Source organism: Microplitis mediator, chromosome 7 (assembly GCF_029852145.1).
Source record: "Microplitis mediator isolate UGA2020A chromosome 7, iyMicMedi2.1, whole genome shotgun sequence".
NCBI classification, from domain to species: domain Eukaryota; kingdom Metazoa; phylum Arthropoda; class Insecta; order Hymenoptera; family Braconidae; genus Microplitis; species Microplitis mediator.
The window spans coordinates 25,695,460-25,721,349 of NC_079975.1; the positions used below are offsets into that span (position 1 = coordinate 25,695,460).

The 25,890-nt window shown below is 28.1% G+C and overlaps 2 protein-coding genes and 1 non-coding gene across 3 annotated transcripts; 2 read left to right on the forward strand and 1 right to left on the reverse strand.

The window, feature by feature from the left end:
• Positions 1-3,910: 3,910 nt before the first annotated feature.
• LOC130671874 (homeobox protein rough-like) lies at positions 3,911-15,033 on the reverse strand. Its single transcript, XM_057475984.1, has 3 exons — positions 14,215-15,033; positions 7,684-7,918; positions 3,911-5,843 (listed from the first exon to the last, which is right to left on the reverse strand). The coding sequence occupies exons 1-3, from the start codon at positions 14,714-14,716 to the stop codon at positions 5,612-5,614; spliced, it is 969 nt and encodes a 322-aa protein (XP_057331967.1). The 5' UTR covers positions 14,717-15,033; the 3' UTR covers positions 3,911-5,611.
• A 6,094-nt stretch (positions 15,034-21,127) lies between these two features.
• On the forward strand, positions 21,128-25,670 carry LOC130671370 (solute carrier family 49 member 4 homolog). Its single transcript, XM_057475223.1, has 8 exons — positions 21,128-21,376; positions 21,441-21,743; positions 22,415-22,505; positions 22,593-22,954; positions 23,433-23,559; positions 24,012-24,114; positions 25,027-25,396; positions 25,466-25,670. Exons 1-8 carry the CDS (start codon positions 21,253-21,255, stop codon positions 25,591-25,593), a joined length of 1,608 nt encoding a protein of 535 aa, XP_057331206.1. The 5' UTR covers positions 21,128-21,252; the 3' UTR covers positions 25,594-25,670.
• Trnar-ucu (transfer RNA arginine (anticodon UCU)) lies at positions 23,679-23,751 on the forward strand. The gene has a single exon. It is a non-coding gene; the product is annotated as a tRNA-Arg (tRNA).
• Positions 25,671-25,890: the final 220 nt, after the last annotated feature.

Below are 25,890 nucleotides of genomic sequence, written 5' to 3' on the forward strand. Positions count from 1 at the left end.
TATTTCAAAATTTCAAAAGTTTTGAAGTTTAAAAAACTCGAGATTTTTTCAAAAATTTTTTTACGCGGGTTGTCTTTTTTTTTTAATAATTAAGGAGTTAAATTGTAATATTTAGGGTTTGCAAAAGATATATTATTTATATATTAATTATTATAATTACTATTGTGCAAGTAATAAGTTAGTGAATATTTTTAAAGACAGCAGTTTGATAACAAAAGACATTTTCGAGGGAGAGGATTAAAGTAATATATTTATAAAGAATTAAAATAAAAGTAATGAGCGAGTTAACGCGCGCGTTAGATTACTTTGACAATTAATAATAAATAATTAATAATAAATGATAAATGATAATTGATAATAAAAGTTTGATAAGTAAGAAAATTTGATAATTAAAATTTTCAATGTCTAGGTGTTATTATGTAGGACTAAAAAATGATTGAATTAATTTTAAGCTGTAATTGTCATAAGATAGATTATTTGATTAATAATAAAAAATAACCAGAACCTTTTTTTTCCAAGATATTATTATTATTTACTAGACAAAACGTTATTTATTTAAATAGATTGAATGTTTTTTAGGTGCCATGGAGATTAGGATAAGTTTACTTTCGTATATATTTATTTATACTTGTAGTTTGTCGTAGGTTATTATTATATTTATAAGGTAAGAGATTCAATACCTAGTTCTTCAAAACTTTATCAGAAGTATAGAATTTCCTGTATTTTTTTTTTTTTTTTTTTTTTTTAAGGAAGTCGGGTTTAGAATTAAAATTAAAAATTTACTGAGTCAGTGAATGAGTACAAGATGATAAGAAAAATATAAAATTATATTTTTTAGGACAGTGTTTTACTATTCTACTCACAACATTTCTACTCAAGGGAACTAGCTACAACTCTACTCACTCATAACTTTACTCAGCATTAAGAGTCGGCAGTACTAAATGAATTTTCGAATTTTACTTTTCTAATTACGTTTTGAATAATTACGTCACTCGAATGATGAAAACTTTCCGAAAAAGTTTGTCTTTCATATTTTTTTGGAAACTATAAAAATTTCTGTAGTAACAATTGATTAATAAATTAAAAGAAAAGTAAAATTTGAAAATTCGTTTAGTACGGCCCAGTCTTGACTCTACTGACAGTTTTTTTTACTCGGTTTAATTTTACTCAGCTTCAATTACCCTGATAGCACGAGCTGCTCGTCAAAAAGTTGGTATTCATTAGTTTGCGAGCAACTTGACGACAAGTTGTCGACAACTAGCTTTTGCAATTTTTGGCTACAAGTTACCGCCAATTTTCTGAGAAAATTGGCGCCAAGGAAGAGCCGCAATTCGAAAGCAGGTTTCTGAGAAAATTGAAGGCAACTTTCGGCCAACTTTTGGCCACCAGCTTTCTCAGAAAGTGTCTATCAACTTTGGAAGTACCAACTTGGTGTCTAGTTGCGGCTGTTAGTTTGACGCCAGTTTATTGCCAACTTGGCTATCAGGGTAGACTCAGCTACAACTCTACTCACAAAAAAATTGCTATTTTATCGATAGGCTAGAATACGCGAGTAGATTTGTAGCTGAGTCTAGCTGAAAATGAGTAAAAATATAATTGAGTAGAGTTAAACCTGAGTAAAAAAAATAGCGAAGAGGCAAACAGAATTTTTCGATCGTAAAATACATTTTTATATTTTGCATTAAGAGTCGTGCAATACTGAGTAGAGTTGAGGCTGAGTTAAGTTGTAAACCAGTGGAATTGTAACCCTGCCTTTTTTAGAGCTTCAGAGAATTGAAAAATTTTTTTATTTTAGATAATTTTTACGAAATACGAAAAATTTGAGTTATTTTCTGAAGATGTTTAAAAAATTCAAATTTATCTTTTCCTTCATAAATTATTTTATTAAATTCTGAACAGTAATGAAAAAATTGATACTGTAGTCAAGTTTTGCTTTTAATTTTTTTTCAAGAACGAGAAAATTTTTTAATAAAAATTACTCTGTAATTAAAAGTGATCCCGAAGTATCTTTTAATTAAATTGTAAATTTTAATAGCAGTGTCTACTTTTGACATGAAAAAAAATTTGAGTATTTAGTCGATTAAGTTGCGATCTACTCTAATTAGAAGTAATTTTTTAATAATTAGTAAAGAAATATTTATTATAAAATTTTCTCCGTACATTTATTTTTTGAATTAAAAAATTTTAACTGGATCAATAATTTTTATTCCACATGTTCAGTGGAAATTAATGCGAAGTATCATTGAAAAATTAATTAACCGCAGTAGAGAAATTTTTTGGTGTCAGCTTTTCAAAGATTCAATTTTCCGATACTTGACAATAAAAAACTTGAAATATTTAATAATTTATGCAGCATTTTAATTCAACTCAAAAAATTTAAATCGAGTATTGATTCTCTTACTCAATATATCTATACTGATAACAAAAGTAACAGGTAGACAGGTGATAAATTTCTGATAAGATCTTTTTTTTTTATCGTATTTACTTTCTTGATATTTCATAACAAAACCCCGGACTAGTTTATTTTATTTTTAATTATCAGCTTGCTATCGATTATCGATCAAACATATATATTATCACTTGATAGTTTTAATCCTGTTACTTTTAAGAAGAATTTACTGTCAGATTAATTTCAAAAATTTACATAACAATTTTTTTTTTCCCTAAAATGGGAAAAATTTGAAACTAATCCAGTAAATCGCGATTTGATTTTCCAAAAAAATCAAAAATTAAACCTGACACTAAAAACTTCTTAAAAAAAATCCGTTACTTCATTAGTGAATTAAAAATATATGTAAAAATATATTATCGAATTAGTTCCTGAGAAGAAAATTTATCTGTCAGACAAATAAATTCGTCACACCAGCGTCCATTTGATAGCTTACACTGATAAATTTCACTTTATCATAAATATAACATTATTATTAGTGAGGAAGATATATATATTTAAATATATAAGAAAAATACTAGTGAGGAAGATTATTGAGGTTCAGAAGAAAAAAAAACCGGCAGGCAGGATAGCTGTAGCGGATCAATTGAAAGGATCTCTAGCCTGAAGAAATAACTCCTTGCTAGGGTTGATCGCTTACCTCTGTAGCATAAATCACAGGTAGGAAATAATTAGATTGATTCTACTATTTTTTATAAACCAAATATATAAAAGTTGAAATTTTTAAATTTAAACCACGTCCACATCTCAATAATTTATTATATTTTTTTGAAATAAATATACAAGACTGATAAAAATATGACAAATATATCAGCGTGTTGCAATACTGCATGATTTAGTTTACTGTCAATTATTTATCAGATCTTTTTTACTGACCGTTAATTTTACTAATTAGGACCGTAATTTTATTGTTATTTAATTATTATTATTATATATTTTTTATTAAATTTATTTGAGGAAGTTAACAGTCAAAAATGTCTACGATTCAATTTAAATCCTGAGCTGACTAATTATCAGTTTAGACAAAAAATTTAACAGGACATTTTTTTTTATTTTTTAATTTAATTTTTATGATTTAGGTTTTTTTTTTTATTGTATTAATTGTTGTCTTTCGTTTTCATTAATTTCTGGTTAACCATTTGGCCTGGTCGGAAAGAATGTCCACGTGTCTGTCCTCAAATGGCCAATCGTACATTTTTTCAATGAGGTAAGTGTTTTTTTTTGGTGCAATTTTTTTTTTAATTTAATTTTTTTACAAGGTTGCGGTAATTTATAATAAAAGGTTGTAAATATATATTTTATTTTAATTATATTAATTAATTAATATTGTAAAGGGTGATAATAAAAAAATTTTTTCAGTCATATGTGTATTTTATTATTATAAACCTTTCATATGTTATTACGTTTTTTTTTAGTTACATACAATAAAAATAAATTTATTTAATTATTCTTGTCATGTTTTTTTTTTTTAAATAAATTACAAGTCTTTGGTTAATTTAAAATATTTATATTCAGTAAAATAAAAATAAAAAAATGTATTTTACTATTTTTTTTTCTCATTAAAATATTTTAATTATTTTAAATTAATTAATTTAAATATTTGGAGTAAAAGTATATATAAATATATATATAAACGAAATGATTTATTTTATGTAATTTTTAAATTTAAAAAAAATCATTTTTACTCAAGACAGGGCTCGAACCCGGGACTATCAGAATACAATGCAAGTGAGTCTGCCGCTCGACTACTGTCATATAACAAGAATTGGTTTTTTACCATACCTGCGCGGAAAGTTTAAATTCATGTCCTGTTTAGAGAAAAAAAAGACGTAACTTCTTACGAAAGATGAACACAATTGAATCGCGTTATAAGTCCGCCTACAGGGGTGTAGGGAAATATAATTCTAAGAATTTCTGTACCCCCACTTCCGCTCAGCAGTTGAACGCAGTAACTTACACTTCCCCTACTTTGCAAGCGCGTGAATGTGTACACGATTATTTTCAGTCATAGAGGAAATATAAGTCGGCGAACTTATAACGCGACTGGACTGTAATAAAAATTAGCATACTATCAAGTTCTAGAACACTCTTATTTGCATCTAAAATTTGAGGTTTGAATTCAAATTTTTCCCGCCAATGAGCAAAAAATTAAAACTTGCATATACAAGTCCTGCGACTCGGGTTCAAATTTACGCACATGGGTCAGAATGTCCTACTTTCCTTCCTTGGTCTGTAATTTACTAATTTTTACTATCCCTGCGCCGGAAATTTAAATTCCTGTCCTGTTTAGAGAAGAAAAAAGTCGCTACTTCCTACGAAAGATAAATAATAGAAATTAACATTTGAAGTTCTAGAATACTTTTATTTGCATCTAAAATTTAAAATTTGAATTTGAATTTTTCCCGCCAATGAGCAAAAATTTAAACTTTCATACGCAAATACTTCGGCTACAGTAAAAATTTACACACGTGTGTCAAAATGCCCTACTTTTCTCCTTTGGTCTGTAATTTACTAATTTTCACTATCCCTGCACCGAAAGTTTAAATTCCTGTCTTGCTTAGAGAAGAAAGAAGTCGTAACTTTTCCTACGAGTGATAAATAATAAAAATTAGCATATAAAGTTCTAGAATATTTTTATTTGCATCTAAAATTTGAAGTTTGAATTTAAATTTTTCCCGCCAATGAGTAAAAATTTAAACTTTCCTACGCAATTACTTCGGCTACAGTAAAAATTTACACACATGGATCAGAATGCCCTACTTTTCTCCCTCGGCCTGTAATTTACTAGACCTGCACTTGAAGGTTTAAATTTTTCCCGCCGATTATGGGGAAAATGGCGCATGTGCTGATTTTTCTCATGAATAAAAAGACGACTTTCTTCCCTCCCAGGGCGGGAATTAAACTTTCGCCATAAGTATGGTAAAAATTAATTTTACTAACAGATATTTTTGGTAATTTAAAAAAATCAGGTAATTAAATAATTACGGCATGAGATAATTGAACAATTGTCAATTAATTTCAGTTCATTAACCCCAAAAGTAATGAAGAAAAAAAAATAGTAAATTACAATTTAAAAATAAACTACATAAGACTAAAAAACAATTAAGTAATCACTTGATAAATTTATTAATTAATAATAATAATAATTAAATTAATAAGTCTTTAAATCGGAGAAATAGCAATCGGTGGAATTTCCGAGCTTTCGCTGCTAGAACTACTGCTGCTACTCGCTCGATTTTTATCCTGTAAACTTTTTATCATAATATCAGGACGATAAGGTGACGAAATACAGGCGTGGGGTGTCAACTCCCTGTTTGGATCCTTGTAAAAACACAATCCGCAGAAATTGCTGTAGACTGGGAAATTAGCGAGCGCATTTGACACCGCAAAGTTTCTATAAAAAAAAAATAATAATTTATTTAATTAATGGGTAGTTATAATTATAAATATGAGTAGACAAAAAATATATGAATATATCGCGTGTGGAAAAATAAAAATCTCTTGGATGATGATAATAATGATAATGATTTAGATTTTTAGTTGTTTTTATAGTGGGGGACGGAAATATGGGATGAGTCTATTAAGGACCCTTATATATTTTATTGAGAGCCCTTGATAGGTTTAGTGAGTGAAAATACGAAGCAGAGAATGAAAATATAAAGAATTAAATATTGTAGAGCCATTAGAGAAGTAGTAACATGTAACACATGTCGATTTCTCGTGTAGAAACAGACCCCAGTAGCGTGTAATCCAATCATTATCTTGTCATTTTTTTCTAATCTATCGATCATAGTTTCGATAATTAATCTTCGATGATAATTAATCACTTTAATTAATCTAAAATAATTTTTTTTATCAAAAATGAATATTCGGTTGAGTTAAAACGTTTATTGTTATGGAAAATTATTTATATGGTGTCAGCTGTAGGTCCTATGGAAAAATTTTTGGGACAAAAGTTGTGGGAAATTTAATGCTGTACAAAAAAGGTCCTGAGCAATTTTTACGTAATGTTGATTTTTAATGAGTTATTGGTTAATTAGTGAAGGGGTATTGGTATCGATAATTCACAAATTTTGATTAATTATAATTTATTGATAATTAGGTAAATATTGACTTTGGGTAGAAAGTGATGAGGAGCTTTTTTGTAGAGAATTTTGAGAGCTACAAAAAAGGTCATGAGCAATTTTTACGTAATGTTAATTTTTAATGAGTTATTGGTTAATTAGTGAAGGGGTATTGGTATCGATAATTCACTAATTTTGATTAATTATAATTTATTGATAATTAGGTAAATATTGACTTTGGGTAGAAAGTGATGAGGAGCTTTTTTGTAGAGAATTTTGAGCGCTACAAAAAAGGTCATGAGCATTTTTTTGATATTTTCGAAATTTGATGCGTAATTTTGATTTTAAAGTTTGTAGAATTTTTTTGACGATCATCGAATTTCTGGTTTAAAAATCAATTGAATTTTTAAAATTTCCAGGCTTCACAATGATTTTATGGAAAAATTGACGGAGACCTTTTTTGTAGAGAATTCGATGAGCTAAAAAAAAGTCCTCATAAATTTTTACGATATTCTGAAAATTTGACCCGCAATTTCAATTTCAAAGTAATAGTCTGCTAAAATATATGAGCTAAATAGTCTTCCCTAAAATTCAATGGAGTGCAATAATATGGGACGCATTTATCAAGAGTTTATAATACTTTGAAGAAGTGGTTTTTGGGTATGAAATAATATCGAAGCCAGTGAATCAGGTGCCTGAGGTTTTGTTATACTTGTTTTATGTCTTCTTCCGCCTCTCTATATATTTACACATACAATATCACAATGTATATAACAACTATATAAATATTGAAGGGCTAGAGTGGTTGGGGATCGTCGGATCGTGATTCCCCAAGTAGAGAGTGACAAACACTATATTAAATAGAGAATGAATGAATGATTTTTGAGTGCGATACGCCGCTAAATAGCCTTAAGTGGGATTTTACGCGTGAACGATACTATTGTGCTCATATATTTTTTAGCACACCCTCTTCAAATTTTTTTCATCTATTTGCTACACTTGACATCAGATTTTTTCCTACTGCACGCAACCCATTTATTTAAAATTTAAAGTTATAAATAATTTCCCATTCAGCTTGAAAACTTTTTTGGCGGTTAATTTCAAATTTTCAAAAAATCCGCGTAGAAAACGATGAAAGGCTACACATATATCAATATATATATTAATTACCGATATTGTTGATCCAGTTGTGCCTTTTCGATCCTTTTATCCTTCGCCCGACGATTTTGAAACCATATTTTAATCTGCGTCTCCGTAAGTCTCAATGCCGATGCTAATTCAAATCTTCTGCTACGTGATATATATTCCCCGCGATGATATTCTAGTTCTAATCTCGCTGTTTGTTCACCACTGAATGTCGTACGTTGTCTTCTTGGTCTTCCTTCTTTTCTTCTTCTTCTTGCGACTGAAAAAAGAACGTAAGTATTTTTAATTAATCACTTTATTTTATCTGAACCTTTTGATGTGGATATTTCCCGCCTCGATTTTAAAACCTTTTTCAACCTAACTCGCCTGAAATTCGGGTAAGGAGGACCCTGATTAAACAACTGAATTCGATCGAATTGAACAGAATTAAATTTTTAATTCAGATAAATTCTGTTAATTCGGTACGTAACTTAAAAATGAATTCTGTCTAATTCGGCAGGAAAACCAGAATTTGTCCAAATTAAAACGAATTTAAATAATTCTATTCAGTTTAATTCTGATTAATTCTCCAATTTCTGGTTCTAGATCTGAATTAAACTGAATTAAAACGAATTTGAAATTTTTAAATCGGTTTTATTCTGTTTAATTCAAATTCAAATTTTCAATTCAGTTGAATTCTGTTTTGCAGAATTCGACAAAATATAACAGAATTAAATTTTTAATTCTATTTAATTCAGATAAATTCTGATAATTCGGTACCTAATTTAAAAATGAACTCTGTCTAATTCGGCAGGAAAACCAGAATTTGTCCAAATTAAAACGAATTTAAATAATTCTATTCAGTTTAATTCTGATTAATTCTCCAATTTCTGGTTCTAGATCTGAATTAAACTGAATTAAAACGAATTTGAAATTTTTAAATCGGTTTTATTCTGTTTAATTCAAATTCAAATTTTCAATTCAGTTGAATTCTGTTTTGCAGAATTCGACAAAATATAACAGAATTAAATTTTTAATTCTATTTAATTCAGATAAATTCTGATAATTCGGTACCTAATTTAAAAATGAACTCTGTCTAATTCGGCAGGAAAACCAGAATTTGTCCAAATTAAAACGAATTTAAATAATTCTATTCAGTTTAATTCTGATTAATTCTCCAATTTCTGGTTCTGAATCTGAATTAAACTGAATTAAAACGAATTTGAAATTTTAAATCGGTTTTATTCTGTTTAATTCAAATTAAAATTTTCAACTCAGTTGAATTCTGTTTTGCAGAATTCGACAGAATATAACAGAATTAAATTTTTAATTCTATTTAATTCAGATAAATTCTGTTAATTCGGTACCTAATTTAAAAATGAACTCTGTCTAATTCGGCAGGAAAACCAGAATTTGTCCAAATTAAAACGAATTTAAATAATTCTATTCAGTTTAATTCTGATTAATTCTCCAATTTCTGGTTCTGAATCTGAATTAAACTGAATTAAAACGAATTTGAAATTTTAAATCGGTTTTATTCTGTTTAATTCAAATTAAAATTTTCAACTCAGTTGAATTCTGTTTTGCAGAATTCGACAGAATATAACAGAATTAAATTTTTAATTCTATTTAATTCAGATAAATTCTGTTAATTCGGTACCTAATTTAAAAATGAACTCTGTCTAATTCGGCAGGAAAACCAGAATTTGTCCAAATTAAAACGAATTTAAATAATTCTATTCAGTTTAATTCTGATTAATTCTCCAATTTCTGGTTCTAGATCTGAATTAAACTGAATTAAAACGAATTTGAAATTTTTAAATCGGTTTTATTCTGTTTAATTCAAATTCAAATTTTCAATTCAGTTGAATTCTGTTTTGCAGAATTCGACAAAATATAACAGAATTAAATTTTTAATTCTATTTAATTCAGATAAATTCTGATAATTCGGTACCTAATTTAAAAATGAACTCTGTCTAATTCGGCAGGAAAACCAGAATTTGTCCAAATTAAAACGAATTTAAATAATTTTATTCAGTTTAATTCTGATTAATTCTCCAATTTCTGGTTCTGAATCTGAATTAAACTGAATTAAAACGAATTTGAAATTTTAAATCGGTTTTATTCTGTTTAATTCAAATTAAAATTTTCAATTCAGTTGAATTCTGTTTTGCAGAATTCGACAGAATATAACAGAATTAAATTTTTAATTCTATTTAATTCAGATAAATTCTGTTAATTCGGTACCTAATTTAAAAATGAACTCTGTCTAATTCGGCAGGAAAACCAGAATTTGTCCAAATTAAAACGAATTTAAATAATTCTATTCAGTTTAATTCTGATTAATTCTCCAATTTTTGGTTCTAAATCTGAATTAAACTGAATTAAAATGAATTTGAAATTTTAAAATCGGTTTTATTCTGTTCAATTAAAATTCAAATTTCAATTCAGTTGAATTCTGTTTTGCAGAATTCGACAGAATATAACAGAATTAAAATTTTTAATTCGCTCGAATTCAGTTGTTTAATCAGGGGAGTGAACTAGGGTTCAGTTCGAAGTTTAAAACTCTGTTTCATCCTAGTACGCCTTAAATAAGTTCGAAAAAAAAATGAACCAGGGTTTAATTTGAAATTTAAGACTGTCTCAGTTTAAATTTAAAACCTTTCTTAACCTAACTCGTCTGAAAACGAACGTATGTAGGCGCTACTGGACTGAAATTAGGGTTTAATTTCAATGGAGTTCTCTATCTTCTAAAACCCATTTCACCCTGACGTTGAGACTAAAACCTATACTAGGTTGAAACAGAGTTCAAGTTAAAAACAATTTCGACTCGGGGCATTTATCGCGGCGTTTCCCCTCAATTGCAAATCATATATATATATGAGCATAAATATTAAATCAATTAATATACAAATGTATTGTTACAATTAATGAAATATAATTGAAACAATAATAATGATAATAAAAACAGTTTATCGTTTTATTTGGTTTGCAAATTCTATGGAAACTTTGTTGGCTGGTGCGTGAAAACGAGTAAGCATTTGAAAATCTATATATGTATATAAATATATATATGTATATCATGTTTATTGTTACGCCAACTGTAATCCGATCAAATTCGACGGACAGTCGAGCGACCCAACGAACAGAAGGACTATCCATCGAATTGTAAAGAGTGGAGTAAGAGAGAAAAAGAGAGTAAAGTGTTAAAAAAATCTGTTAAATCAAACTATTTCATCCGTATATTTTTATTCCCGTTTACAAGCTTGTAAAAATTTTTACTTTGTCACTGTTATTTTTATTTTTTTACGCTTTATTAAATATTCCCGCGATAACATACCCCAGTATATTTGAATTTTATTTTTAAATATTGTGAGAAATTAAATTAATAGAGTGGGTGGTGCTGCAGGACAATGTTGAATTATGATAAATATATATATGAATATATATATATAAAACGACACGTGCAATACGAATGAGTTCTCACCAGCATCTAACACCTGGATGAATTTTTAAAGGGCACGAGGGTGGATCTAAACAAAACTCAGATGATTAAGTGATCGCCTCAGGATAATTGGATCCGATGGGAAAATAATAATAGAAACATCTGACGAATCAAAATAATAAATACTCTTTCTATTTATTTTTTTTACGCTTTGTAATTAAAGAGATTTGTTTTGTTTAAAAAAAAAAAAAAAAATTTATTGAAACTAAATGCGAAATCTATACCATAGTACTTGACACAAAAATTCCTCTCGTTTGAGTACCCACATCGATATATTTAGAAAAAAGGTCAAAATTGTAATTTTCAAAAAATTATTTTTTTTTTTTGAGAATCAGAAAATTTTTTTTTGAATCGTGTAGTCGAGACAGTGACGAGTAAAATGAGTACTCACACTTGTATATTTAAATAAAAAATTACGTAACCGAAAAAAATGACAATTTAAAAATTTTTTTGAACAATTATTTCATGAAATCAAAAGATATCGTTGTGGGTACTCATTTTACTCGGAATGCCATCAGGACTTCAAATATGAAATGTATTTTGGCAAAAAAATTTTTTTTGAAAAAATCTTTGATTTTATTTTTATTTTTATACTAGATAATTTTAATTTGATAAAAACGATGGGTGAAAGAGTTTTAATTACATCCTGTCGCAAGTTCAATGTATTCTATATATTCTATATACAAAAATATGAATATAATATCATCATGTTGATATATATTATAATATATAGTATAACTTATAGCTTCTTTTCACATGTAAGAGTGACAATTAGGATCCGGTATCCGTTTACACTCGACGAGATTAATCGTGAAGCCTCGTGCTTACTTACTTCCGGTATCATTTTGCCCCGCATCCTAATTATCGCATACGTTGTAATGGACTGACAATATCGTGTTACAGTATCACTTTGACACTGATTTTATAACAATGATAATTAAAAATAAAATACCCAGAATATATATTTTTTTTTTTAAATCCGTTGTATTAAATCATAATTGTTATGAACATAATTATAATAATTAAAAATAACAGAGGCATGAAGGGATGGAAAATAGTGAGTGTGGATGGTAAGAAGAATAAGTGAATAGAGCGGACTGGGGATGAACGACTCAGTGGGTTGAGGAAGTAAAGAGAAAACGGAAGGAGGTAGAATAGGAGTAGTAGCTGTAGAAGTAGGAGCAGTACGAGATGAGGTGGTGGGTGTTGTGCTGAACAACATTGAGACGCGGCCAACTGCGTTCGGTAATCTCATCACAATATCGCTGCGAGGTGGCGAGGCGGGATAAACCCCCGCAACCGACGCGACTCGCGTATCTAAGCGAGCGTGCGTAACGTTTATTTCGTTGACAATGGACTACTACTGTACTCTGATGTTAATAGATAATAGATGGGTCGAGTTATATAAATTTACGATTTAATTATATCGTGTTGTCATTTATATCATTGATTATTCATCTGAAATTTTGTTAATTCGAGACTTTTGGTAATTTTCAAAAATTATTTGTGATTTTATTTAAATCCGAATTCACTCTGGGGTTGATGAAATCGATAGTGAATCGAAGAAATCGATAGAAACTTTAGAAATGTCAAAATCAAAGGGTAAAAAGAAAAATAAAAAAAAGGAGGATAATAAAGAGCGTAAATTACGTCCGCGTGAGTATGATAATGTTGTTGAGTAGATGGATAAATAATTAATTATAAAATATAAATAAAAAAGGGATGTCGAACATAAGGTACAGTGTGCAAATAGAAAGAGAACTGGGCGAGTCTAGTGAAGGAAGACAATTGTTAATTAAAAATGACAGCAAATCATTGAAGCGACGTTGGGCTGCACTGGGTCTATTTTGTGCCCTAAATAGCACGCAGTGTTGCGTTTGGAACACATGGGGACCAATTGGTAAATCTGTTATCCAGGCGTTTCCTAATTGGAACAAAAATTCACTCGCGCTTATTTCCAATTGGGGCTGCATTACTTATTTGACTTGTTGTCTGCCTTGTTGTTGGCTGCTCAATGAAACAGGTGACTATTTACTTATTTTAAACGTTTTAAATATCGGGGAGCTCAGAGGGCCCAAGAACCCGCCGAAAAAATTTACTAATAAATATTTATTTATTTTATTTAAATTACTCCTTCTTATTTCGCCCTAGAGTTGTTTATATAAACAGCACGACAGTCCGATTTAAATGTAATAATGGTTAATTGTGTGAGTTCCAATAGTGATACTTTTCTCCCCGGATAATAAGTTTGATAATTAATACCATAAACTCTTAATATACACGGCGATTATTCATTGATAATTATTACCATGAGATTACGCCAAAAATAAACTCTTTGGGAAATATTTAAATATATATTAAAATCTCTACAACATCTGATTAAATTATTGACATCACCTTCATATTTATATTCATTGCTCGAAGTGTTAAATATTTCCAATTGCCACTGTCTCGTATAATTACTCACAATTTATCAGAATAATCACGACTGTTAGTAATTAGTAATTTACTCACCATTTTGTCAATCAACTTACTATTGAACCCTATACCAAATTACAATTATTATTTATATCAATACAAATTAATTTGTAAAATCGAGTCGATATATATTTTTACAAGCTATCATATATAAGAAAAATATTATTAGTAAAAAAAAATGATTGATATAAGTAGAGAAGATTTTTGGTAAAGTAAAAATACAATTTCTAAAGTAAATCTGAGATATATCACATTGTATATTTAAGCTTTACTTATATATATTCTCAGGCTGACCACCTAGGACGTTCATACAACTACTGTATCTACTCACACGTTACTCGATACGATAAGCAGATTGTCGTTACACTGATACCCGGACAGTGAAAAATTTTTTTAAATTTAAATATAGATACTAAATATATATATATATATAAAATACCTCTTATAATATCCTCTGAAAATTTTTTATATTTTTTTGCGCATAAAAATTTCCATACTAAGTATCAAAAATAAATAATCCCGATTTCAAAAATAAATTTTCAAATTTATCAAAAAAAAATTTATATGAAGATTAAAAATAATAATTTACTTACGGAAAGCAGAGAACCCATGGAAGTGCGAGTCTGCCGGATGTCCCGCGAGATTCTGAAGATGCGACGGCATAGAAGGAACCGGATGTCCACCGTGTGCCAGGTGATGAAGTGGATGCGTCGCACTTCCGGCGAAAATACCGTGAGGTAAAAAAGGCCGTGAAAAATTGCTGTCAATTAACTCACCCCCAATTATTTCCTTGCTCTCAACTTTATCTACAACTTTGTCTTTGATAACCAACTCCCGCTTGACTTCTTCTTCCTCATCGTCACCCTCGTCCCCATCATCCCCCTCGCCCGGTTCCGCGCAATTTTTAATCTCCACGAATCTTTTTACGCGTAACCGCGAGTCTCTAATTACTTGATCACTGTCAGTCTTGTCATCAAATCCAGCTGTCAAATCTTCCGTCTTATTTACACTCTCGTCTTTGCTCTCGAGATGACCGTAAATCCGCGCGAAAAATCGCCGCGGGGACGAAGGTCGCGGATTTGATTTCGTTGACATTTCAAAATTTTTTTTACTTAACTACGATAATTAATTAATTAAAAAAATTCTATTATCACAAATTTTTTTTTTTTTTCACTAATTAAAATTCATTTTGAATTTAAAAAAAATTAGTAACGTTCATACAGACTTACTTTTAACGACTGATTTTATTTAACTCACTCACTTAAAATTCTCATGTTTCGTTATATAGTTTAACTTGTCATCAAATTCCACATTTCGCACTCGTCTAATTTTCTCATAATATATCACATATCAGTCATTAAAAAATTAACATATTTATAATAAAAATTTATTTTTATTTTATTGATAATAATTACAATCAAACACTCGGCAAAAAAATTTCATTGTAATGAAAATTAAAATTAAACTGAATTGTTTATTTACTTATTTAAAATAATATATATATATATATATATGTAGATGTGTATTTTTTCAGGTGATTAATTTAATAGAGATCCGAAGTGATATAAAGTTGAACGTGCATCTGAATGAGCTTGGACAGCCGCACGTTCACTCACCTCGTAACCACCACGAAAAACGAGGGCTGCTAGAGGGGGTAACGTTCATCCCTGTTATATATATGTATATATATATATATTTTTTTTTTCTTTTGATAGTGTAAGGTTACAATAAAAATAACAAATTTATATGATATGTGATATTATTTATTTGTAGTTCAATTAATAAGGAATTATAAGTTGAGATATAAAAAAATGGCGGGAAAAATTCAGAGATTTCAAATTTAAATTTATAAGTAATTGTTAATTTGTGAGTTTAATTTTTAATTACACGGAAAAATTTGCGGAGTGAATGTGAATTAACGGAGTAAATGTAAAGAGGGCGACTGTTTATTTATTTAATCCCTTCGGAGTAAAATTAATTCCGAAGGGAGTTTATTTTAGTATTAAAATTTTGAATCGGAGGAAAATTAAATCCGAAATTACGCTGGTAAAAAAAAAATTACCTATTTACTCCGTATTAAGGTGATTCATTTCCGCAAAAGTTTTTTTTTTTTTAAATCCTCAAGCAAAATCTCAATCTACATAAAAAAAAAAAAAATTCTCACTAAATATGAGCTCCTAATTCCAATGCTAAGTACTTGCCATTTGATTTCAAAGATTTCCCATATAAAATACACGTAAATTAAATTACTTTTTTTTGTAACTTTCTAATACTCAGCTGCGTTTCATGATATCAAGGCGGTTTTGGTCGCAAATTGTAGGGCATTTGGTGTTCTTCAAAAGTGCCCAGAGTTACTTAGCTGTAATTCCAGCTGTTTCACTTGTGTCCGTTGCGGAACTCATTTTTCCTATAAAATTGACCTTTATTGGCTTGCAGAACATAAACCAATGAAAGTACATCAAAAATGTTAATAAAAATTTTATAGGAAATTTTATTCCCTTCAAAAAAAGTCCTATGAATCAAATCGCTAAAGTCCATAGTTTCCGAGTTATAGTAATTTTAATAATTTGAGAAATATAATATAAAAAAAAAATTTTAATTGACATTTTATTTTTCAAATTATTAAAATGATTATAACTCGGAAAATATGGACTTTAGCGACTTGACTCATAGGACTTTTTTTGAAGGTAATAAAATTTTCTATAAAATTTCTATTAACATTTTTGATATACTTTAAAATTACTGCTAATTCTTTTTGGTGTACTTGAGTTTTAATTATTTATTTATATTAATTTAAAGTCCTGTCCAGATCAACTTATAATAAAATTGTAAAATCATAGGGAGGTGGACAATAATTCAAAATTATAATTTAATTTTGACCATACATTGAGTATGAACCATAGTTGAGAGTATATGTATCGAGTGTCACATGAATTGGAGTTTATATTTATTTCATTAAATTGTTATTTATTTATTGTAATTAAAATATCAAAAATGCTAATTATTTTTATATCATTAAATAAAATGACGTATGGCTCAAAAACATCTAGTAGACGATAGAATTTATATCAAGTTGCTGAAGAAGTCCCAATAAAGGGACGAAACTTCCAATGTATGGTCAAAATTAAATTCTAATTTTAAATTATTGTCCACCTCCCTATGATTTTACCATATTATTTTTATATTAATATATTTTTTGGCAAAGAAGCCGAAACTCGATCCCTAAGGGTCGTAATTTTACAAATTGATACGAGAAAAAAAATACAAAAGTATAGTAATAAATATATATGTTTAAGTGAGTCAATGTATGAATAATAAACTATAATCTGTATATTAATTATTAAAATATAATTAATTAAGTATTTTTATTCGCTTTTATAAAAAATTTTGTATCTCTTGTAAAATATAAATTTGAAATATATATGATGTATAATAAAAATAATGATAATATGTATTGATACTCTGATTATTTAAAAATAAATATTTTTAATCTTTCAAAATTACTAACGCGCAACTGCACCCCGCGCAATCTCAATATTTCTTTATGCTGATCATATTTTTTTCTTTAAATAAAACAGTAAGGGACTAGATGATTAGACCGATCTTAAATTTATGAAAAAAAAAATAACTAATAATAATAATAATAATAATAATAATAATAATAATAATAATAATAATAATAATAATAATAAATATGAAGGATTTATAAACAGTATAAAATATATAACCGAGTAGTATATTTATAAGAAGTTAAGCTGGATTACACGAATGATAATGAGGAAAATTAGGGAAGGAAAATAGCGCCATTGATACGAAAGACAAAGGGGATGAAGAAATATGGACAGAGATGCAAGGGGGAAATTATACAAGACCACATACATATATACATATACCTGTATGTTTATAAACATGTTATATAAGGCGCATGTCTCGTTTGCGTTAATTTTCATTGGCTACCCCTAATTATATCGATTAGCTCCTAAATTTTCATTGGCTTGCTTATCAAATGTCATTCCCACCCTTTTTGTCTCTACACTTATTTTCAAATTATTTAATATTTATTTTATTGTTATTCACACTAATTAATATTCCATACCATATATATTTTTTTTTTATAAGCCTTGGAAAAAATTCGATTTAAAAAAAATTATAGAGGCCGCATTTTCCCTCCCCTCTGATATATTTGAATATTTATTTATTTTTTTCTTAAAATATCAGTTTTGAAAAAATATAAAAATTAAATTTTTTATTTCGTAATATCAAGAAATTTTTAACAAAAGATTTAATCTAATAGTTTTAATTATAGTTAATTTTTTTAATATTAAGCAATTAAAAGTAAGTATATAATTATTGATGATAACCAATACCTCAATGAAATAATTGTCGCCTTTTTGATTTCATACGGTCTATAATTAGTCTTTATCAAAAAAAAAATTGAGCAATAAAAATTTAATATTAACTGAGTGGTGGGTTGAAACAAAGCAGAAATTTTTTATTAAAAAATTTTAGTTCATTTTTATTTTATTATAGAACTTGTACTCAAGTAAACACAAAATGGTGATTTTCAAGGTGATTTTAACTGCACTGTTAATTAGTAACTCAAATGCACAGAAATGTCTCAAAGAAAACAATGATCATGATCGTAATGAATATACGCAGAATTTGAAGTATGAATGGACGGTAGTTATTAAAGACATGACAGAAAATTCAAATTTTCGTAAGTAAGATTTTTTTTTTTAGTGAAAGAAATTTTCAAAATTCCTTTTGATAAATAAATTTATTAATTATGAATAAAATAAAATTTTGGTCCTCAAAATTGACAATTTCTATTTTCCGAAGTATCGTGGGCGCCATTTTGAAGAAAAACGCGCGGATAAAATCATCGGAAAATTTAAAAATCTTTCGAATTTGAAAAATAACCCTTACAAAGTCTTTATTTCTTGATATATAACTAGAATAATAATAATCGTTAATAAAATAAATATTTCAGCTGTGGAAAAAAAAATTTTTAATTAATTTAATAATTAGTGACTTGTTGTTGCAGATCTGAGTTATGGTTTCGTTATTAGTCCGCAAATAATATTGACTTCGGCGTACAGTATCTCTGGGTAAAAATTTATATAATTATTTAATACCAAGCGCTTTTTAAATTTTTTTTTAAATTTGGATTTTTTTCAGAACGATAAATTATAAAAAAAAAATATTTTAAAAAATTGCACCTGTAGATTTTTTGATTTTCTGCACATGCATTTTTTTAGATTTTTTTTTTTGTAATTAATAAGTAGAAAAAAAATCCAAAAATTTTTAGACGTCCGCTTGCTATGATATTGAATTTCTTGTTTAATAATTTTAGGATTTTTTTTAAAACGATAAAATATAAAAAAAAAAAATATTTAAAAAAATTGCACTTATAGATTTTTGAATTTCCTACATGTGCATTTTTTTAGATTTTTTTTTTTTTGTAAATAATAAATAGAAAAAAAATCCAAAAATTATTAGACGTCCGCTTGCTATGATATTGAATTTCTTGACCAGTAATTTTTGAATTTTTTTTTAAACGATAAATTATAAAAAAAAAATATTTTAAAAAATTGCACTTATGGATTTTTTAATTTCCTACATGTGCATTTTTTTAGATTTTTTTTTTGTAATTAATCAGTAGAAAAAAAAATCAAAAAATTATTAGACGTCCGCTTGCTATGATACTGAATTTTTTGGCTAATAATTTTTGGATTTTTTTCAAAGCAATAAATTTTATATATTTGAATTGCAATTAATGTTTAGAAGAAAAGCTGAGGATCTGATTGTCAGAGCCAATTGCACTGGTTCTATTCGCCATTGCATTATAAAAAACGTAACAAATATAATTCTGCCGTTCTCAGTAAAAAGTGATGTCTTTTATAAGACCGATTTCGCTCTTTTGATTCTTAAAAAACCGATTCCTTACTCTTCTGAGTACAAAATTTTACCCAATATACAAATGACTGGAAATTACCCTCGTATCGATAAGTCTAGATGTTTTATAACTCGTTGGCAATATGAACCATGTCCACAAAGTAATTATTCATACATTTTATCATTTTTACTTGAAATTTTTCAAAAATTTAATTGTGCGAATTAATGACACTAAATTCAAATTTTGATTTCAACCCAAATTATGGGGGTTGTGCCCCGGTCTCCCCTTTTTCCAGTACAAAAAAATATTAATAAATTTTTTGTAGGATATAATAAACTTTCATATGATATAAATATTTGTGAGAGGAATTTGATAACTTTTCAAAATTATGAAATGGAAAAAATGTTTAATGATGGCGACGGAATTATATTTTCACGGAGAGATGATACTAATGACACTGTCAGTTTAGTAAGTAGTTTTATATTTTGTGTGAAATTTAACTGATTACACTGTAAAAAATTCGCGGAGTGAATGCGGATTAAATCCGGAGTGAATGAATTTTTAATTATTCACTCCTCTCGGAGTGAAATTCACTCCGCTGGGGAGTTTTCGCGGAGTAGATAATTTTTTATTAATTTAATCCCTCCGGAGTGAAATTCACTCCGGAGCGGAGTTTTGTAAATATTATTAATAAAATATAACTCCACTCAATAAAATCGAAGTAAAAATTCGCGTATTACATTATTGATCAGCTGATATGCACACACATACGCACATACATATTTAGGCACACACGCGCACTCGCACACACACGCACCCACACATTTGCACACAAGCACACATTTGCACACACGCACGAATTTGCACACATGCACACAAACACCTGCACACACTCAAACACACACATGAACGCACACACACACACACACACACACACACACACACACACACACACATTGTTTAGCAGTTTAATATAAATTTATTTAAGTATTAAAACTCCGGACCGGAGTGAATTGGGAGTGAAATAAAATCCGCGTCACTCCGAGATCCTTCCGCTAAAAAAAAACTCCCAATTCACTCCGCATGAGGAGTGATTTTTTTTTAAACTCCGGAACTCCGAGTGTCGGAGTGAATGCGGAGTGAATTCGGATTTAATTTCACTCCGAATTCACTCTGGATTTTTTACAGTGTATTTTATTACAAATATATATTTATATATTTGTTTTATTATTTGTTGTCGATAGAGTTTTTTTGGAAGTCCAATAATTTGTCATGAAGTAGAAAATTCTGATAGAAAAATTTTATTTGGAATATCTCTATTCGATGTCATGGTGACGGTGCCGCCCAAGAATTTAAATAAAAACATGTTGTATTTAGTTGGTACATATATTAATCTTATTGATAAATATGATGATTTGCAACACACAATTGGAAACATTCATAATTTATAATTATTATTAATACTAAAAGAATAAGAAAATGTTATTATCGAATCGAACTTTTATATATATAGATATGTGTATATTAACCAATAATTATAAAATGTCGATGGTAAAATATATGAAAAAAAAAAAATAAATAAATGACTATCTTCATATATAATGAATTTGTATTTTATTAAATGAGTTGATCAATAAAATTTGTTTATATTTATATTTCAATTGACTTAAATAATAATAAATATTTTAGAAACTGATAATTAATATTAATAAACTTATTTGTGATAATAATATAAATGGGGGTTAATGAAATCGATAGTGAATCGAAGAAATCGATAGAAACTTTAGAAATGTCAAAATCAAAGGGTAAAAAAAAAAATAAAAAAAAGGAGGATAATAAAGAGCGTAAATTACGACCGCGTAAGTATGATAATGTTGTTGAGTAGATGAATAAATAATTAATTATAAAATATAAATAAAAAAGGGATGTCGAACATAAGATACAGTGTGCAAATAGAAAGAGAACTGGGCGAGTCTAGTGAAGGAAGACAATTGTTAATTAAAAATGACAGCAAATCATTGAAGCGACGTTGGGCTGCACTGGGTCTTTTTTGTGCCCTAAATAGCACGCAGTGTTGCGTTTGGAACACATGGGGACCAATTGGTAAATCTGTTATCCAGGCGTTTCCTAATTGGAACAAAAATTCACTCGCGCTTATTTCCAATTGGGGCTGCATTACTTATTTGACTTGTTGTCTGCCTTGTTGTTGGCTGCTCAATGAAACAGGTGACTATTTACTTATTTTAAACGTTTTAAATATCGGGGAGCTCAGAGGGCCCAAGAACCCGCCGAAAAAATTTACTAATAAATATTTATTTATTTTATTTAAATTACTCCTTCTTATTTCGCCCTAGAGTTGTTTATATAAACAACACGACAGTCCGATTTAAATGTAATAATAGTTAATTGTGTGAGTTCCAATAGTGATACTTTTCTCCCCGGATAATAAGTTTGATAATTAATACCATAAACTCTTAATATACACGGCGATTATTCATTGATAATTATTACCATGAGATTACGCCAAAAATAAACTCTTTGGGAAATATTTAAATATATATTACAATCTCTACAACATCTGATTAAATTATTGACATCACCTTCATATTTATATTCATTGCTCGAAGTGTTAAATATTTCCAATTGCCACTGTCTCGTATAATTACCCACAATTTATCAGAATAATAACGACTGTTAGTAATTAGTAATTTACTCACCATTTTGTCAATCAACTTACTATTGAACCCTATACCAAATCACAATTATTATTTATATCAATACAAAGTGATTTGTAAAACCGAGTCGATATATATTTTTACAAGCTATCATATATAAGAAAAATATTTTAACTATATAAAAAATTTAAATTAATCAATTTATTAATTAAAAAAAAATAGATTTGTCAACTCCATTAAAAATAGCCGCCGTCTTGTCAACAGTCGCAACTTCCTTACGTTGCATATCCACCCGCACATCAATCTTCACCACGTAGGTGCGATACTTAAATTAAAAAATCCACAATAAATATATAACTCATATATTTATTAAAAATAACTTCTATTATCCTTAAAATAGGACCGCACACATGGCAGCGATAATAAACGGACTGTCCGGAGTCATTATCGGACCAGCCACAGCTCTAGTTTCCGCCGTCTGGTTTCCAACAGGAGAACGCACGACCGCCACCGGAATTTCCTCAGCATCCAGTCAAATCGGGATGGCTCTTTCCTATATCCTCGGACCGGCCCTTGTTGGGCTCAGTAAAAATAATAATTCGCCTCTGTCCAGCCGAAGTTCGATTCCGAGTCTCCGTACTGTCCAAATTACAGGACCGAGTCTCAATTTTACTGATGATAATAATAACAGCTCAAGATTATCTGGTATATCTGTCTATCAGATAAATTTGCAAGACCAGATAATGTCGTTAATGAGAATCGGTTAGTCCGTTAAATATTTTAAAATTAAAAAAAAAAATTGCACACCTCAAATGCGAAGCGGAAAATTCTCTATAATTATAAAAAATAAAAGTCGTTTTCTTTGTGGAAATTTTCCTTTGCAAAAAATGAAAATAACTCTTACAGATCAACACTAAAAATTTGGAAAAGTTCTAAGTCAAATTTTCCAACTCTTCTACAAAAATTACTAAGACTTAATTTTAGTGAATTTTTCTGACTGACTTTGAAAAACTTTTTGTTGCCATGGAATTTTCTGCAAAAATTTTACTTAATAATTTTTCCAGAAAACTTTCAAAATTTGACTTCTTAGGACTTAATAAAATTTTTTCAGAGCATAGAAGATAAAATAAGATTTTAAAAACTCTTATTTTCAATCTGTAAGAAGTATTTTCACTTTTCGCAGATGAAAATTTCCTTAAGGTTTAGCTCTGTCAGCTTAAATTATTAAAATTTTTTTCAGAATTTGTTATTCAATGCATGGTATTAATTGGAATATTAGCATGTTTTCCAAAACAGTCCCAAATATCAAACACGAATATTCAAGTATCAACTCTCGGATTATCCGAGTCATTGATTAAAATCACGAGGTAATTTATAAATATCCATAAAACACCTGTTTTATTTTTTTTTAATGACGTCATTGATGATTTTATTTACTGAAATGACGCTCAAGCTTAAGTATAGCTATTCGGCCCGGCAAAAATATGTCCCTTTGGCGCAGAGGATAGCGCGTTGGACTTCTAATCCAAAGGTCGTGGGTTCGATCCCCACAAGGGATGATGACTTTTTTTTAATTACAATTAAATTAACTCCTCATTTATTATTAATACTAATTTAATACTTTCATCGACTGCTGTTCGCAAAACCGAATTAATATCGAATATTCATATTTTAAAAATCTATATTCAGTTATACATTTATCTATGCCCGATTTTAACAGCTGGCAAAATTTTTATTTTTTACACTTGAGGTCACTAATTAGTTAATTGTTATAATTACCGTTATTTATTAAATAATTAACGCATTTTTTGTTAATTAGAAACAAGAACATGTGGTTTCTTTGTCTCTCTGCGGCATTAACTCAGGGTATGACCAGTCCTTGGCTAGCGATGATAACAATGGCCTTTGGAACAATTACACAAGTAAATAAATATATCAATATATATATTTTTCATATTTACAGTTAATGGTCTCCCCAAAATATGTGTTATTTTTTTTTTTAAACCAAAATTAAAATTTTTTAAATATAATTGTTTAAAATTTTTCAAAAATCAATCCATGACCACTATAATTTTTTTTTTTTTTTTAATATTTCCACCCTAATTATAAGTAATTTATATATTTGTAATAACATTCATAAAATATTAAAAATTGTGACGATAAAATTTCATATTCTAAAATTTTGAAAAAAAAATATGAGTGTAAATGTAGCAGACAGATAAATTTAAAATTATTAATTAATAGAGTAAATAATTAATAAAATTAAATTTAAAAAAAATGCGCATTTTGAAAATTTTCAAATTACTAAGTGCATTTTTTGTAAATATTTTTTTTTTAATTATTTACTCTTTTTATTAATTGTAATAAATTTGTCTGTCTGCTACATTATAAATGTGAATGCAGCAGATATCAGACATATTTTTAATTATTAATAAATGGAGTAAATAATTAATAAAATAAAATTTTTAAAAAATGCGCATTTAAAAAATTTCAAAATTAATAAGTGCATTTTTTATAAATATTTTTTTTTAATTATTTACTCTATTTATTTATAGTTTTAAATTTATCTGATGCCTGCTACATTAAATGATACTGAAGTTAGCCGACGTCTAATAATTTTTGAATTTAAAAAAAACAACAAATTTAAAAAAATACAAAATATTTAAAAAATTGCACCTGTAGCTTTTTTAATTTTCTACATGTGCATATTTTTATTTTATTTTTTTGCAATTGATTTATTGAAAAAAAAAAAATTCAAAAATTGTTAATTGTCTGCTAACTTCCGGATCATTACATTAACACTCATAAAAAAAATTAATAATTAAATTTTCTAGGAAGAATCAGATAAACTAGCATTTTGGACAGTGGTCCTAAGTAGTATATTATGTCTAGTAACATCGAGAATAATGGACATTGTTCAAGGCCATTTAAAAACCGCGATATCAATATTGCTTATTATTTCATCGATGATGTTTCTATGGATAATTCTACTCGATTGCAAAGTACTCGTCTTTCATAAACACAAATTATATGCTGCTGTAATACTTGGCATTGCTACTAACTGGTCAACTTCCGCCCTGTACCTGGAGCTGGCATCCGAAATTTCTTTCCCCATTTCCGAAGCCATTGTCGGCGGTTACATGATTTTTTTATCAAATATTGTTGGGATGATATTTTATTTGTCTTATTGTATTCCTGGCATGGGTAAAAATTATAAGTCACCTCTACTATTATTGATAATTCTGATAATAAATAAATTTTGTATTTTTTTAGGGGGACGATGGTCAACTTGTCTAGTATTTGCAAATATTTCTATATCAGCCATTTTTATTATATGCGTCAAAGAAGAATACAATCGCACTAAACGTGAAAGTCAAATGATTCCACAAAATAATTCATAAATTATATATATATATATATTTTTTTTTATTCAAATTTATAAATTTATTTTATAAAATAATAAAAGAATTTTTGGTTACCGTCAGAGTAAATCGGCCATTTTAATTTAGAGTTCAACCGCCTGATGGCTCTAGCTCATGGAACATAAAAATGCAGTTTTTAGAAAAAAAAAAAAAAGGAATTTTTTTTTTGAAAAATTTGAAAAATTTTTTAGTCACTTAATTATTTTAGTTTGCAAAAAAAAATGAAATTTGAAATTTTATATTTCGCGCTCTTTAGGTCGAAATTTATATGGATGT

Coding starts and splice junctions, on each gene's coding strand:
- LOC130671874 (XM_057475984.1), bottom strand. CDS start 14,716: ATGTCAACGAAATCAAATCCGCGACCTTCGTCCCCGCGGCGATTTTTC. Junction 7,919..14,214: donor CCATGGGTTCTCTGCTTTCC/GTAAGTAAATTA, acceptor TTCTTTTTTCAG/TCGCAAGAAGAAGAAGAAAA. Junction 5,844..7,683: donor CAACTGGATCAACAATATCG/GTAATTAATATA, acceptor TTTTTTTTATAG/AAACTTTGCGGTGTCAAATG.
- LOC130671370 (XM_057475223.1), top strand. CDS start 21,253: ATGGGGGTTAATGAAATCGATAGTGAATCGAAGAAATCGATAGAAACT. Junction 22,506..22,592: donor CGCACATCAATCTTCACCAC/GTAGGTGCGATA, acceptor TCCTTAAAATAG/GACCGCACACATGGCAGCGA. Junction 22,955..23,432: donor AATGTCGTTAATGAGAATCG/GTTAGTCCGTTA, acceptor AATTTTTTTCAG/AATTTGTTATTCAATGCATG.